General features: G+C 41.6%; 1 protein-coding gene and 1 non-coding gene across 9 annotated transcripts in view; both read right to left on the bottom strand.

Annotated features, from left to right (window-relative positions):
- NUP210L (nucleoporin 210 like) overlaps positions 1 to 17,575 on the bottom strand; it is a 143,259-nt gene that overhangs the window by 42,973 nt on the left and 82,711 nt on the right. For all 8 annotated transcript variants that reach the window (XM_035279949.3, XM_035279945.3, XM_035279948.3 and 5 more), the window contains 7 exons: positions 15,087 to 15,215; positions 14,288 to 14,415; positions 13,007 to 13,139; positions 10,904 to 10,966; positions 10,424 to 10,603; positions 9,350 to 9,430; positions 9,130 to 9,261 (listed from right to left, as the gene is read on the bottom strand). In XM_035279949.3, the coding sequence (XP_035135840.3) occupies positions 9,130 to 9,261; positions 9,350 to 9,430; positions 10,424 to 10,603; positions 10,904 to 10,966; positions 13,007 to 13,139; positions 14,288 to 14,415; positions 15,087 to 15,215 (846 nt within the window). The remainder of the gene's footprint in view (positions 1 to 9,129; positions 9,262 to 9,349; positions 9,431 to 10,423; positions 10,604 to 10,903; positions 10,967 to 13,006; positions 13,140 to 14,287; positions 14,416 to 15,086; positions 15,216 to 17,575) is intronic.
- Positions 4,756 to 4,862, bottom strand: LOC118149308 (U6 spliceosomal RNA). Its single transcript, XR_004736698.1, has one exon. It is a non-coding gene; the product is annotated as a U6 spliceosomal RNA (small nuclear RNA).

A 17,575-nucleotide genomic window follows, 5' to 3' on the forward strand; every position in this document is an offset into this window, starting at 1 on the left:
GATTTCACCATTGGCAATGCTGGTCTGGAACTTCTGACCTCAAGTGACCTGCCTGCCTTGGCTTCCCAAAGTGCTGGGATACAGTTGTGAGCCACTGTGCCCGGCCTGCTTTGCTGGGAGACTTTTCATCATGGCTTTGTTCTCATTACTTGTTATTGGTCTATTTAGGTTTTGCATTTCCTCATGGTTAGATCTTGGTAGGTTGTATGTATCTAGAAATTTATCCATTTCTTCTGGGTTTTCCAATTTATTGGCTCATAGCCGCCTTAAAGATCTTTTGAATTTCTGTGGTATTTGTTGTAATGTCTCTTTTTTCACCTCTGATTTTATTTATTTTGGTCTTCTCTTTTTCTTAGTCTGTCTAAAGCTTTGTCAATTTTATCTTTTCAGAAAACGGATTTTTTGTTTTGTTGATCTTTTGTATTCTTTTTCATTTCAATTTCAATTTCATTTATCTGCTCTGATCTTTATTATTTCTTTTCCTGTACTAATTCTGGGTTTGGTTTGCTCTTGCTTTTCTAGTTCTTTAAGATGCATAATTAGGCTTTTTATTTCAATATTTTCTTTTCTTTCTTTTTTTTTTTTTTTTGCTGGAGTTCACTCTTGTTGCCCAGGCTGGAGTGCCATGGCATGATCTTGGCTCACTGCAACATCTGCCTCCTGGGTTCAAGTAATTCTCCTACCTCAGCCTCCCGAGTAGTTGGGATTATGGGTACCCGCTACCATGCCCAGCTAATTTTTTGTATTTTTAGTAGAGACAGGGTTTCACCATGTTGGCCAGGCTGGTCTCAAACTCCTGACCTCAAGTGATCTGCCCACCTTGACATCGCAAAGTGCTGGGACTACAGGCATGAGCTGCTGTGCCCGGCCTCGACTTCTTTTTGATGGAGGCACTCATTGCCATAAACTTTGCTCTTAGTACTGCTTTTACTGTATCTCATAGGTTTTGTTGTGTTTCCATTTTCATTTGTTTCAAGAAATTTAAAGATTTCCTTCTTTTTTTTTTCTTTTTGAGACAGAGTCTCGCTCTGTTGCCCAGGCTGGAGTACAGTGGTGCAATCTTGGCTCACTGCAACCTCTGCCTCCTGGGTTTAAGAGATTCTCCTGCTTCAGCCTCCCTAGTAGCTGGGACTACAGGTGCACGCTGCCACGCCTGGCTAATGTTTTGTATTTTAGTAGAGATGGGGTTTCACCATGTTTCCCTGGCTGGTCTTGAACTCCTGAGCTCAGGCAATCCACGTGCCTCAGCCTCCCAAAGTGCTAGGATTACAGGTGTGAGCCACTGCGCTGGGCCAAATTTCCTTCTTAATTTATTCACTGACTAGTCATTCAGGAACATATTGTTTAATTCTCCTGTGTTTGTATAGTTTCCAACATTCCTTGTTACTGATTTCTAGTTTTATTCCATTGTGGTTAGAAAAAATACTTGATATAATTTCAGTTTTTTGAATTAAAAAATCTATTTATTGAATGTATAGGACAGATATACATACATACATATATATATATATATATATATATATATATATATATATATATATATGTTTTTTTTGAGGTGGAGTTTCACTCTTGTTGCCCAGGTTGGAGTGCAATATTGTGATCTTGGCTCATTGCAACCTCCGCCACCTGAGTTCCAGCAAGTCTGCTGCCTTAGCCTCCTTAGTAGCTGAGATTACAGGTGCCCTCCACCACATCCAGCTAATTTTTGTATATTTAGTAGAGGTGGGGTTTCACCACGTTGGCCAGGCTGGTCTCAAACTCCTGACCTTAGGTGATCCACCTGCGTTGGCCTCCCAAAGTGCTGGGATTATAGGCATAAGCCACCACCCCTGGCTGGAATGTATATATTTTTAAGAGACAGGGTCTCACTTTGTTGCTCAGGCTGGAGTGCACGGGCACCAGTATAGCTCCTGTTGGCTTGAATTTTTTGGACTTTTTTTTTTTGAGACAGGGTCTCACTCTGTCACCTAGGCTAGAGTGCAGTGGCATGATCTTGGCTCACTGAAACCTCTGCCTCCTGGGCTCAAGCGATCCTCCCACCTTAGCCTCCTGAGTAACTTGGACTACAGGTGCATGCCACTACACCAAGCTAATTTTTGTACTTTTTGAAGAAATGAGGTTTTGCCATGTTGCCCAGGCTGGTCTCAAACTACTGAGCTCAAACTATCAGGTCACCTTGGCCTGCTAAAGTGCTGGAAATTACAAGTGAGAGCCACAATGACTGGCCACATTTTTTTGAATTTTTAAAACTTGTTTTGTGGTCTATCATATGATCTATTCTTGAGAATGAGCCATGTGCTGAGGAGATGAATGCGTATTCTGCAGCCATTGAATGAAACGTTTTGTAAATATCTATTAGACCCATTTGGTCTATAGTGCAGAGTAAGCCTGATGTTCCTTTGTTGATTTTCTGCGTGGATGACCTGTCCAATGCTGAAAGTGGATTAGTGAAGTCTCCAGTTATTAATGTTGTGGGATCTGCCTCTCCCTTAAGTTCTAATATTATTTGCTTTATATATCTGAGTACTCTAGGATTGGGTGTGCATATATTTATAATTGTTATGTCATCTTGCTGAATTAACACCTTAATCATTATATAAAGACCTTCCTCTCTTTCTATAGTTTTTGTCTCGAAATCTGTTTTGTCTAATGTAAGTATAACTATTCCTGCTTTTATTTTTGGTGTCCATTAACATGAAATGCCTTTTTCCATCTCTTTATTTTCAGTCTATATGTGTCTTTATAGGTGAAGTGTGTTTTTATTAGGCAACAGATTATTGGATCTTGTTTTTTTTTTTTAAAATCCATTCAGCCACTCTATGTCTTTTATTTTATTTTATTATTTCTTGAGATGGAGTCTCGCTCTTCGACCAGGCTGGAGTGCAGTAGCATGATCTCAGCTCATTGCAGCCTCCACCTCCTAGCTTCAAGTGATTTCTGGCTAAATTTTGTATTTTTAATAGAGACAGGGTTTCAACATGTTGGCCAGGCTGGTCTCAAACTCCTGGCCTCAAGTGATTCACCCAACTCAGCCTTCCCAAAGTGCTGGGATTATAGGCATGAGCCACCATGCCCAGCCACTCTATGTCTTTTAGATTGGAGAGTTTAGTCTGTTTACGGTCAATTTTATTATTGATAAATAAGAACTTCTCCTGCCATTTTGTTATTTGTTTTCTGGTTGTTTTGTGGTATTCTCTTCCTTCTTTCCTTCCTGTTTTCCTTTTTATGAAGGTGATTTTCTCCAGTGGTATATTTTAATTTCTTGCATTTTATTTTTATTTATCAGCTATAAGTTTATTTTATCTTTTGAGACAGGGTCTTGCTATGTTTCCTAGGTTGGGTTGCAGTGTTGCAATCTTGGCTCACTGCAACTTCTGCCTCCCAGGCTCAAGAGATCCTCCCAACTCAGCCTCCTGAATAGCTGGGACTAATGGTGCACACCACCACGCCCAGTTAATTTTTATATTTTTGTAGAGACAAGATTTTTAACTTTTTTTCTTTTTGAAATGGAATTTTGCTCTTGTTGCCCAGGCTGGAATACAGTGGCACAATTTCAGCTCACTACAACCTCCACCTCCTGGGTTAGAGCGATTCTCCTGCCTCAGCCTCCTAAATTGCTGGGATTACAGGAATGTACCACCATGCCTGGCTAATTTTTGTATTTTTTTAATAGAGATGGGGTTTCACCACGTTGGCCAGGCTGGTCTTGAACTCCTGACTTCAGGTGATCCACCCACCTCATCCTCCCAAAGTGCTGGGATTACAGGCATGAGCCACCGTGCCCGGCAGAAACAGGGCTTTTTCATGTTGCCCAGGCTGGTCTCAAACTCCTGAGCTCAAGAATTCACCGGCCTCAACCTCCCACAGTGCTGGCATTATAGGTGTGAGCCACCATGCCTAGTCTGTTGGAGGTTTTTTGATTTGAGGTTACTATAAGGCTTACAGATAACATCTTATAACCTGTTAAAGTGATGACACTTAACACTGATTGCACAAACACACAAATTAACAATCAGGAAAAAGAAAACTAATAAAAACTCTACACTGTATCTCTCCTGTTTTTTTTTTTTAACTTTTTGTCATTTCTATTATATTTTATTATACTGTCTTCGTCTTGAAAAATTGCAGTTATTTTTAGTAGGTTCATCTTTTAGTCTTTTTACTTAAGATATGAGCAGTTTCTACTCCACACCACAATTACATTGTTATAATATTCTGTTTTTCTGTGTACTTGCTATTACCAGTGAGTTATGTACCTTCAGATTTCTTATTGCTCATTAATGTCCTTTTCTTTCAGATTGTAGTATTCTCATTAGCATTTCTTGTAGGACAGGTCTGGTGTTGATCAAATCCCTCAGCTTTTGTTTTTCTGGGAAACTATTTCTCCTTTGAAGGATAACTTCACTGGACATAACAATTCTAGGATAAAAGTTTTTTTTCCTTCAGCACTTTAAATATGTCATGCTGTTCTCTCCCGGCCTATCAGGTTCCCACTGAGAAGTCCTCTGCCAGACATATTGGAGCTCCTTTGTATATTGTTTCTTTTCCCTTCGGCTTTAGGATCCTTTCTTTATACTTGACCTTTGGGAGTTTGACTATTAAATGTTTTGAGGTAAACTTACTTGGATTAAATCTGCTTGGTGTTCTATAACCTTCTTATATTTAAATATTGATATCTTTCTCTAGGTTTGGGAAGTTCTCTGTTATTATTCCTTTCAATAAACTTTCTACCCTGATTTCTCTCTCTACCTCTTAAAAAATGTAGAACACTTCACAAATTTGCATGTCATCCTTGTGCAAGGGACATACTAATCTTCTCTGTATCATTCCAATTTTAGTAGCTATGCTGCCAAAGTGAGCACTACTTGTTTTTTAGAAACAGGATCTCGCTCTATCCCTCAGGCTGAGGTGCAGTGGTACAGTCATGGGTCACTGTAGCCTGGAGCTCCTAGGCTCAAATGATCCTCCTGCCTCAGCTTCCCAAGTAGCTGGAACAATAGGCACATGCCACAATGCCTGCATAAGCTTTCCTTGTTTGTTATAACAATAAGGAAAACTAACGCTGAAAATAGCTTTCTAGAAGAACTAGACTGCTGGGTATATTGGTACACCCCTGTAATCCCAGCTGCTTGTGGTACTGAGGTAGGAGGATTGCTTGAGCATAGAAGTTTGGGATCATCTTGGGCAATATAATAAGACCTTGTATTAAAAAAGAAGAAAAAAGAAAGAATAAAAACAAAGAAAAAAGAAGAAGGAAGAAGAAGAACAGGAGGAGGAGAAATAGTGTACAAGAGATTGTTTTCTTAGTGATTTCATGTTCCCAGCAGCATAGTTACCCTTAAAGTAAACCTCTGTAGTGCTCAATCAATTCTGGCAAGCCTCCCTAAGATTCTTTTTTATGTAACCTCAATTTTTTTTTTCAAGAAAGAAGAATAGAAATGATGAAATTAGTTTTCTTTTTTGTGCGTTTTTTTTTTGACAGACAGGGTCTCACTTTGTCTTCTAGGGTGGAGTACCATGGTGCAAATGCGGCTCACTGCAAACTCACCCTCCTGGGCTCAAGTGATCCTCTTGCCTCAGCTTCCCAAGTAGCTAAGACTACAGGTGTGTGCCACGACACCTACCTAATTTTAAAACTTTTTTTACAGATGGGGTCTTATTATGTTACTGCGGCTGGTCTCAAACTCATGGGCTCAAGTGATCCACCCGCTTTGGCCTCCCAAAGTCCTGGGATTACAGCTGTGAGCCATGTACCCCAGCCCGTGAAGGCTTTTTTTTTTGAGGCAGGGTCTTGCTCTGTTGTCCAGGCTGGAGTCCAGTGGTGCGATCTGAGCTCACTGCAACCTCTGCCTCCTGGGTTCAAGGAATCCTCCTGCCTCAACCTTCTGAGTAGCTGGGATTACAGGTGTGCACCACCAAGCCTAGCTAATTTTTGTATCTTTGGTAGAGATGGGGTTTTGCCATGTTGCTCAGGCTGATCTTGAACTCCTGGGCTCAAGTGATCCACCTGCCTCGGCCTCCCACATGCTGGGGTTATGGGTGTGAGCCACTGTGCCTGGCCTTTTAATTTTTTTTGAGATAGAATCTCACTCTGTCACCCAGACTGGAGTGTAGTGGTGTGGTCTTGGCTCACTGCAACTTCCACCTCCCAGGTTTAAGCCATTCTTCTGCTTCAGCCTCCCAAGTAGCTGGGATTACAGGTGTGTGGTAACACGCCCAGCTAATTTTTATATTTTTAGTAGAGTCAGGGTTACATCATATTAGCCAGGCTAATCTCAAACTCCTAACCTCAAGTGATCCATTCACCTCAGCCTCCCAAAGTGCTGGGATTACAGGCCTGAAGGCTTTTCTTTTTTTCTTTTTTTTGAGACAGAGTTTCGCTCTTGTTACCCAGGCTGGAGTGCAATAGCGCGATCTTGGCTCACCGCAACCTCCACCTCCTGGGTTCAGGCAATTCTCCTGCCTCAGCCTCCTGAGTAGCTGGGATTACAGGCATGTGCCACCATGCCCAGTTGATTTTTTGTATCTTTAGTAGAGATGGGGTTTCACCATGTTGACCAGGATGGTCTCAATCTCTTGACCTCATGATCCACCCACCTCGGCCTCCCAAAGTGCTGGGATTACAGGTGTGAGCCACCGCGCCCAGCCATCATAAAGGCTTTACTATCGCCCATTTCATTACCCAATTTGCCTACACTTGATCTGAGGCAGGAAAAGAAAAAGTCTGTATGGCTTTCAATTATTTCTTCTGCTGGAGAAAAGAGTGATGCTTTAGATTAAAAAAAATTAAAGAAAGGGAGAACTAGAATAGAGGCCAAGGCCTAGGCCATTCCCTCCTTTCGTATACTCCTGTTTGTTATTCAAGAAAAAAGCCCGCTGGGCATGGTGGCTCATGCCTGTAATCCCAGCACTTTGGGTGGCCAAGGTGGGTGGATCACCTGAGGTCAGGAGTTTGAGACCAGCATGGTGAAACATGGTGAAACCCCGTCTCTAACATGGTGAAACCCCGTCTCTACTAAAAATATAAAAAATTAGCTGAGCTTGGTGGTGGGTACCTGTAATGCCAACTACTTAGGAGGCTGAGGCACGAGATCACTTGAACCCAAGAGGTGGAGGTTGCAGTGAGTTGAGATCACGCCATTGCATTCCAGCCTAGGCAACAACAGCGAAACTCTGTCTCAAAAAAAAAAAAGAAAGAAAAGAAAAAAGCCCAATCCTTGTGCTAAATTGTATCAAACTAAGTACAGTTCCATTCACCTTTCACAATTCCAGTATAACCAGACTCCGGGAAGTCACAGACGGAAGATCTAACCACTAAATTATAGGTTAAGGATATTTTTAGAAAGATTACAAATATATATTTTTTACTTTTTCCAAAGTTCTCTTTTCTTTTTAGCTGGCTACAGAAATATCCTCCTCATTCTAGCTCCTGTAACCCTTCTATTCTCTCCCAAGATACAACTCTAATTACTTTTTCTCATGAGCACTGAATTGTGACCTGCTGGGTCTCATGGTTTTAGGTCCCTTTTCCTAAGGTAAAACCCAGACCTAGCTGTTGCCACTGAACTCAGACCACCTTGGGTGAGTTTCATTGAACTAGGTAAAATTTGTCTGTAGCAAACTTTACGTAGTTTCTCCCAAACTTTTTTTTTTTTTTGCTCTTTTTCAGGTTTCAGTGTGAGGTTTAATACTATGTACATCAAAACATCAAAGCTTTTTTTTTCAGAGAGATATACTGTCAAGTTGAACTGTGGATGTCCTAGATGTCTATCCCGAGGTCTTCTGTGGTTCCAGACACAGCAGGTAGTGAACTGGCAGGAGCCAACCCCACTAGATACCAAAGGGAACCATGGAGGGGCAGTTTAATTAATCACTGTTCTTTTTTTGGGGGGGACGGAGTTTCGCTCTTATTGCCCAGGCTAGAGGGCAATGGTGCAATCTTGACTCCACCACTTCCTGGGTTCAAGTGATTCTCCTGCCTCAGCCTCCTGAGTAGCTGGGATTACAGGCATGTGCCACCACACCTGGCTAATTTTTGTATTTTTAGTAGAGATGGGGTTTCTCATGTTAGTCAGGCTGGTCTTGAACTTCCGACCTCAAGTGATCTGCTCGCCTTGGCCTCCCAAAGTGCTGGGATTACAAGAGTGAGCCACGGCACCCAGCCTTTTAATTAATCACTCTTTTTAAATTTGTCATTGATATAAGACACCCAGTCAAGAATCAGCTGCCAGTTGGTAGGCAACTATAGCCCCACGGTACCCGCAGTGCCTGACATGGGGATACAGTTCTTCCCTAGTTCTAAGTAGGGTAGGCCAGGAATGTGCTAAACAGAGCAATGCCATCTGTAGCCCTCCACATTTCTAACTGTTAATGTAATCACCCATCATGTACCACAAACATGATTATGAATATAATCAAATGTGTTTCAACATAAAACGGTAAAAATTATATATTTAAACTCTATGCATATATACTTTATATTCATAGTGTTACTCATCTAACAGTCATCTGCTCACAAATACATTATTACAATAACATTATATAATAAATACAATATTAAAGATCACTTTTGAGAGCTCTTTCCAGCAAAAAAATAAAAATAAAAAAATCATACAGTATTATCTACATACTCAAATTTGGATTTCTTATTGCTTTGCAGGTTTCCAGAGTTCAGAGAACAATAGGTAAAGTAAATAAGTAATAATATTGTGTAGTTTAGAGAGTGAGTAATCAGTCTAAAATTTATGATAGGCTGAGAGTGGTGGCTCATGCCTGTAATCCCAGCACTTTGGGAGGCCATGGTGGGTGGATCACCTAAGCTCAGGAGTTTGAGAACAGCCTGGGTAACAAGGCAAAAAAGGCCCATCTCAACAAAAATATACAAAAAAATTTTCCAGGCATAGTGGCATGTGCCTGTAGTCCCAGCTACTTGGGAGGCTGAGGTGGGAGGATCACTTTAGCCTGGAAGGCAGAGATTGCAGTGAGCTAAGATGATACCACTGCATTCCAGCCTGGGAGACAGAGAGACCCCATCTCAAAAAAAAAAAAAAAAAAAAAAAAAAACCTTATAATAAAATAAAATTAATGTCAAGATCCCTATGCTAACATAATAAACAGATAAATTCTTACCTCTGAATGCCTGGGCACTAGATCCAATACATCTCTTTTGCTCATAGACCAGTGGAATGTGAGCCCAGGATTAGCATTGCTGAAGGAGAAAGGGGTCTGGGTACTGGTAACTCCCATGACATAAACTGGCATCTGAAAAGAAATAGTGGCATTGTGCTATGTATCCTGCCCAGCTGCAATTATCAGAATAATGAGCCCTGAACACAGCCATTATACTGACCTTGGTAGCTGTGATGAGCCGAGTTGCAGCTGCAAGGATCCTAACAGCCCTTAGCTGAACAACTTCAATCTGTACTTCATCCTGCTCAACAGGGTAGAGAGCAAGCTTAGGCTAACAGGGAGTTTCTGTGGGGTGGATAGAGATCCTTATGATAACCGGTTTGTTACTGTTTTTGACATTCAGTAAAAAATCTTATCCATGTTTATTGCAGCACTATTCACAATAGCCAAGATTTGGAGGCAACCTAAGTGTCCATCAACAAACAAATGGATAAAGAAAATGTGGTACATATATACAACAGAGTACTATTCACCCATAAAAAGAATGAGATCTTATTATTTGCAACAACATGAATGGAACTAGAGATCATTATGTCAAGTGAAATAAGCCAGGCATAGAAAGACAAAGACAAACTTCACATGTTCTCACTTATATATTTGTGGGAGCTAAAAATTAAAACAGTCGAACTCATAAAGAGTGGAATGATGGTTACCAGAGGCTGGAAACGGTAGTGGGTGGGTAGGGGAGAAATGGAGATGATTAACGGGTACAAAAATATAGTTAGATAGAATGAATAAGATCTAGTATTTGACAGCACAACAGGATGACTATGGTCAACAATAACTTATTATTTAAAAATAACTAGGGAGTAAAATTGGATTGTCTGTAACATAAAAAGGATAAATGCTTGAGGTGGTGGATAACCCATTTGCCCTGAGGTAATTAATATGCATTGTATGTCTATATCAAAATAACTCATATACCCCATAAATACATGTTATTATGTATAACAAACATTTGAAAAAAACATATTAGATAGATGTATTTGTTTTTCTCTTCTTCAAAGAATTCTTTAAGGACGGGGACCATATCTTATAACAATGCCAAGTACTCTGTGGAGTTTTAACTAAAGATGAAATATTTTCCATGCCTGGTTGACAGAATGCCAGATGGGGGCACTAAAAGGGTTTTCCTGGGCTGCTGACACCCTCCTCATTCCCACCCCCTCCCCATCTCACCCAATATGGTTCCTGGATAGAAGAGTAGAAGCAGAGCAGTGCAAATAACCAATACCTGGGAAAACACAATGACTTTGCCAGTATCTTCATTTACTGTCTGCATGGTGCCATGAACCACAGCTGTGCCAACCGTCTTCCCTGTAACTTGCCCCCTCCTATTAACAGCAGCCACAGTCTGATTACTGATGGAGAAATGAATGATGGATTGGGGCTGGGGACCACCTTCAGACATTACCTGGAATTTAAATATACCACTGAATGCCTAGAACATGAGGGAGAAATCATGTGTCTTTTCCCAAAATTTTGTCAAAGAAACTTGACTTCTTCATCTCCCATTTCTTGAATAACATATCCCATATCAACTCAAATGCAGAAGAAATGGAAGTACTGAAAATATCAGAGTAGATAAGAGATCAATAGGAAGAGGGGCGTGTGTGTGTGTGACAGAGAGAGAGAGAGAGAGAGAGAGAGAGAGAGAGAGAGAGAGAGAACTAAAGATAAAATGTAAATCTTATTTTTCTGCCTTTAAGTTTACCTGCATCATATTTGTTGGAATCAGTGTCATTTTCTCTGGAAGAAGTCTGAATGGAGGAAACACCTTGAAGAAGAAAACCGTGGACAACATAACTAACTAGAGTCAATTTTATAATACATAATCATGGTCATTAAAAAAATATTTTTTTTTGTTTTGAAACAGAGTCTTGCTCTGTTGCCCATGCTGGAGAGCAGTGGCATGATCACAGCTCACTGCAGCCTCGAATGGCTGGGCTCAAGCAGTCCTCCTGCTTCAGTCCTGAGTGGCTGGGACCAGAGGTGTGTACCACCATGCCTGACTAATTTCTTTTTTTTTTTCAGATGGAGTTTCACTCTATCACCCAGGCTGGAGTACAGTGGTGTGATCTCGGCTCACTGCAACCTCCACCTCCCGAGTAGCTGGGATTACAGGTATTCACCACCAAGTCCAGCTAATTTTTTGTATTTTTAGTAGAGATGGGGTTTTACCATGTTGGCCAGGCTTGTCTTGAACTCCTGACCTCAGGTGATCCACCTGCCTTGGCCTCCCAAAGTACTGGGATTACAGGTGTGAGCTACTGCACCTGGCCATACCTGGCTAATTTCTTAATTTGCTGTAGAGATGGGGTCACCCTACGTTGCCCAGGCTGGTCTCAAACTCCTGGGCTCAAATCATCCTCCTGCATCAACCTTTCAAAGTGCTGGGATTACAGGCATGAGCCACCAACCCCAGCCCATCATCAGTTACACACCAAGATATGTAATTTTATTTATAATAGCAAAAAATTTAAAAGTACTTAAGTGGGAATACTTAAATAAGTTATATATCTATTCACTAGAGTAAAAGTGACCACTAAAATTATGTTTTCAGTTAACTTTCTTTTTTTTCTTTTTTTGGAACACATATAAAAGTAGAACAGCTGGGCCGGGCACAGTGGCTCATTCCTATAATTCCAGCTACTCAGGAGGCTGACACAGGAGAATCGCTTGAAACCAGCAGGTGGAGGTTGCAGTGAACTGAGATTGTGCCATTGCACTCCAGCCTGGGAGACAGAGTGACACTATGTCTCAAAAACAAAAAACAAAAATAAAAAGCAATGGTTGCCTCTAAGTAGTGAAATTACAGGTGATTTTCATTTAATATCTTTAAAATTTGTGCTTTCCAAATTTCATTTTTTTTTCTTTTTTTAAGAGACAGGGTTTCATTCTATCACCCAGACTGAAGTGCAGTGGCATGATCATGGCTCACTGCAGCCTGGAACTCCTGGGCTCAAGTGACACTCTTGCTTCAGTCTCCCAAGATCTGGCACCATAGGCATGTACCACTACACATGGTTTTCCACATTTTCTATAAGAACTGTTTTATATAGAGAAACGAAAACCAAAAATACTGCAGGTGTGCAAGAGTTAGATACTATCCTTTTTTTCAGTCAAGTGATTTTTTTTTTGAGACAGGGTATCTTTCTCTCACTCAGGCTGGAGTGGCACAATCACAGCTCACTGCAACCTCAACCTCCAGGGCTCAAGTTATCCTCCTACTTTAGCCTCTTGAGTAGCTGGGACTACAGGCAAACCACCGCGTTTTGCTTATTTATTTATTTAAGACAGAGTCTTGTTCCGTCGCCAGGTGCCAGGCTGGAGTGCAGTAGGGCAATCTCGACTCACTGCAACCTCCGCCTCCCAGGTTCAAGCAATTCTCCTCCCTCAGCCTCCCGAGTAGCTGGGACCACATGCCACCATGCCCAGCTAGTTTTTGTATTTTTAGTAGAGACGGGGTTTCACTATCTTGGCCAGGATGGTCTTGATCTCTTGACCTAGTGATCCACCCTCCTTGGCCTCCCAAAGTGCTGGGATTACACGTGTGAGCCGCCACACCTGGCCGCTAATTTATTTTATTTTACTTTTATTTTTTGTAAAGATAGACTCTTACTATGTTGCCCAGGCTAGTTTCATACTCCTGGGTTTAAGTGATGTTCCTACCTCAGCCTCCCAAAGTGCTCACATGGTGGTATGAGCCACTGTGCCCAGCCAGTCAAATGATTTTTAACTTATATAAACTAACAGAAAAAGACAAATGATGTTAAGGAAGAAAAAGTACAAATTTTGGGTGAGATAATTTCCTTACTTCAATGTGCTGAGGAGCTGATATGTATTTTCTTCCCATCTTGTCCCTGGCAATTGCCACAAGTGTGGTTTGCCCAACAATGATAGCTCGAAGGATATAATTTTCAGAGTATTTGTCTTGTTCCTCCATTAGCCTGCAAAAACCCATGTATTCTCAAGTGAGAAAGATTTTTGTTTTGTTTTGAGACAGGGTCTTACTCTGTTGCCCAGGCTGGAATACAGTGGCATGATCTCGGCTCACTGCAGCCTCAACCTCCCAGACTTAAGGTATCCTCCCACCTCAGCTTCCCAAGTAACTGGGACTACAAGTACATACCACCATGCCTGGCTAATTTTCTTATATTTTTGTAGAGCCAGGGTCTCACTGTGTTGCCCAGGCTGGTCTTGAATTTTGGATTCAAGCAATCTGCCTGCTACAGCCTCCCATCGTGCTGGGATTACAGCATCAGCTACCATGCCTGGCCAAAATTAGGTTCTGAGAGTGGCCAGTGGTGTATCTTTCCAAGGTGCTTAACATTTTTGCTAATTTTAACTCTGGGTTGGGGGAACTGCCAGAAAATAAATGTCCAGTGTAAAGACAAATTTCATGGGAATGGCGGAAGGCTCCTGAGAGGCAAAAATTTGTTCTAAGGCTCCAGAGGGATAAGGAAATATAAACAAAGACTGGTAAAATTGCAAATACTAAATTGCTTGGAATTCCTGAATTTCTCCTTTCTCAGAGGGACTACCAGTACCTCTGCCTCTAAATATATTTTTGAAGGGTCCTCTAGCCTGAAACACCCCCAAAGGACATCATCCAAGGAGATGTTTCAGAAAATGGAAATATTAACGACACATGATCTTAGACCCAAAACAAGGCATCTGAGGACGTGTGTGCGTGTGTGTGTGCATGTATTTTAAGAGATGGGGCCTTGCTATGTTGCCCAGGCTGGAGTGCAGTGGCTATTCACAGGTACAATTATAGCACATCATAGCCTCTTGCTCCTGGGCTCAAGTGAGTCCCCCGCCCTAGCATCCTGAGTAGCTGGGACTACAGGCATGGACCTTCATGCCAGGCTCAAATGGGTATTTTGTAGAAAGTTGCATATAGGAAGAGAGTATATGCGCTGAAATATATTCTAACACAAAAGGAAGGGAGAAAATCTGAAACAATCTAAGGAAAAGCTGACTAGGTTACAAGGAGGGAGAGTTTTATGATATTATGCGTAGGGAGAAGGAAATATTGAAATGGTACTTACTTTAGCAGATGATACTCTACTAAAAAAAAAGAAATGATACTTACGTCAGGGTGACAATGGCAGAAGCCAATTGCAGTTTGAGCTCCATGTTTCTGAAGTATTTATTTAGGAACGGGCGTTTGGAAGAGCCAAGAACCCTCACAGTCACTAACACAGTTTTGCCTATCTCAACCTAGTAGTTAAAAAGGAAAAGATTTTTAAGTCCTAGGACCTGACAAGAAAAAAAAAAACAAAAAAAACGAAAAAGATTTTAGTAAAGGTGTCTTATTCACCAATGGCAGTCTAACTCTTAGAGGGCGGCGAGCTTTTCTTTCATGCTAAGTGATTCTGATCAGCCTTTAATCAAATAAGCTTAATCTATGTGCATTGTTTTAAGTAGTTCTTTAACAGTCTATTTATCTTCATCTGTTTAATGTTGAAATGTTTTCTTTCTTTCTTTCTTTTTTTTTTAAGACAGAGTCTCACTCTATCACCCAGGCTGGAGTGCAATGGCATGATCTCGGCTCACCGCAACCTCCACCTCCCAGGTTCAAGTGATTCCCTCAGCCTCCCAAGTGGCTGGGATTATAGGCATGGCCACCACAGCCGACTAATTTTGTATTTTTAGTAGAGACAGGGCTTCTCCATGTTGGTCAGGCTGGTCTCCATGTTGGTGAGTGCTGGGATTTCAGGCATGAGTCACTGTGCTCGGCCAGGAAATGTTGTTAAGGGCAGGTATTTCCATTAACATTACCAGAAGTCCTGGTATACACACACTGTAGCTGAGCAGAGACTATACTAAGGGTTGCTGGGGACTAAAAATAAAACTTGCCTAATTTCTGAGATAAAGCAAAGATGTCTCACCTTATCAATCAGATCAAGCTCCAGCTCTTGTATGTCTGACACCATGAGATGGGCTGTTGCTGGACCCAAGAAAGCCAAACAAAGATCATACACCTCCAAGACAAGAAATCCAGGATGTAATGGAACTAACTAGAAGTAAGAAGATGGTAGCTGGATAAAGAAGCAAACATACTCCAAGCATAATCAAAGCAACTATTTTTACCCAAAATAGAAAAGACAACATCTTGCTTTCTTTGAAGTGGTGACTCTCAGAGGTCATGTAACATTATTCGGGCGTAGCACAATAGGTACCCTTAATGTGATGTTTCCGATCATGCCAAAATATGTACCTTAACAATTATAGGTTGGGTGAAGTGGCTCATGCCTATAATCCTAGCACTTTGGGAGACCGAGGCAGGAGGATCGCTTAAGCCCAGGAGTTTGAGACCAGCCTGTGAAACAAAGCAAAATCCTGGTCTCTGTAAAAGCTTAAAACAGAAAATTAGCAAGGCTGGGTGTGGTGGCACATGCCTATAATCCCAGCACTTTGGGAGGCTGAGGCGGGAGGATTGCTTGAGCCCAGGAGTTTGAGACAAGCCTGGGCAACATGATGAAACCCTGTCTTTACCCAAAACAAAACAAAAGAAAACCAAAATTAGCTGGGCATGGTGGTGTGTGCCTGTAGTCCTAGTTACTCAGGAGACTGAGGGAGGATCACTTGAACCTGGGAGGTTGAGGCTGCAGTGAGTTGAGATTATGCCACTGCACTCTAGCCTGGGAAACAGAGTGAGATCCTCTCTCTCAAAAACAACAACAACAAAAATTAGCTGGGCATGGTGGCACACACCTGTAATCCCCATTACTCAGGAGGCTGAGGCGGGAGAATCACTTGAGTCTGGGAACTCAAGGCTACAGTGAGCTATGATCAGGCCACTGCACTCCAGCCTGAACAACAGAGTAAGACCCTATCTCTACAAAACAAAACAAAACAAAAAGCAAATAGTAAAGAATAGAATTTATGTTGATTGAATTCAAGCAGAATCCAACATACATATCCAGCTTCTTAATTGTGAAGAGGGAAAGGATGTCATGAAGAAAAATCACATCCACATATGCCACAGTCACTAGTAGGGGACGAAAGCACTGGAACAACTAACACTGGTTTTTCTTTCTTTGTACTACAGTTCCTGCACAATAGCATGTTTTTTTCATATCATTTGTACCTCAGTCTTCCCTTCTTAAAACATATATTATGACTAGGATAAGTTAAGTTACTTTGAGTTCTAAGGAACTATATACATATTTTAATACATGGTATTATTTTTATTACTGTAAGTCAAGTAAAAACAAATCCTTTGGCATACTGACTATGGAGTTAGGTTAATGTTTTGAGTTGTCATGTCCTGGCTGAAAACATTATATACTCATGTTATAAAGTCAATAGTGGCTGGCCACGGTGGCTCACACCTGTAATCCCAGCACTTTGGGAGGCTGAAGTGGACAGATCACTTGAGGTCAAGAGTTGAAGACCAGTCTGATTAACATGGTAAAACTCCATCTCTACTAAAAATATAAAAGTTAGCCAGGCATGGTGGTGGGCACCTGTAATCCCAGATACTGGTGAGGCTGAGGCAGAAGAATCACTTGAACCTGAAAAGTGGAGGTTGCAGTGAGCTGAGATTGCACCACTGCACTCCAGCCTGGGCAACAGAGTGAGACTCTACCTCAAAAAAATAAAGTCGGGCCAGGTACTGTGGCTCATGCTTGTAATCCCAGCACTTTGGGAGGCCGAGGCAGTGGATCATGAAGGTAGGAGATCAAGATCATCCTGGCCAACTTGGTGAAACCCCACCTCTACTAAAAATACAAAAAATTAGCTGGGCATGGTGGCATACACTTGTAGTCCCAGCTACTTGGGAGGCTGAGGTAGGGGAATCACTTGAACCGGGAGACAGATGTTGCAGTGAGCCGAGGTCGTGCCACTGCACTCCAGCATGGTGACACAGCGAGACTCCATATCAAAAATAAATAAATAAATAAAAGTCAATAGTATAAATATTTAAGTGTCTACACAGATGTGTGTTTTGAAACTTATAAAAATAAAACTTCTTTTAATGGAAATCGTCTAACTAGAGATCTCTTATACTGTCTCAGTTCCACCAGAAGCAAAAAAACTGCTTACTTTTGGTTGAAGCATGTATGCAGGTTAAAGAAAGAGAGGCGGGCTGGGTGCGGAGGCTCACGCTTGTAATTCCTGCACTTTGGGAAGCTGAGGCAGGTGGATCACGAGTTCAGGAGATCGAGATCATCCTGGCTAACATGGTGAAACCCCATCTCTACTAAAAATACAAAAAATTAGCTGGGCCTGGTGGTGTGCGCCTGTAGTCCCAGCTACTCTGGAAGCTGAGGCAGGAGAACTGCTTGAACCCAGGAGGCGGAGGTTGCAGTGAGCTGAGATCGTGCCACTGCAATCCAGACTGAGCGACAGAGAGAGACTCTGCCTCAAATTA

The sequence above is a fragment of the Callithrix jacchus genome, chromosome 18, assembly GCF_049354715.1.
Source record: "Callithrix jacchus isolate 240 chromosome 18, calJac240_pri, whole genome shotgun sequence".
In the NCBI taxonomy this organism is placed as follows: Eukaryota; Metazoa; Chordata; class Mammalia; order Primates; family Cebidae; genus Callithrix; species Callithrix jacchus.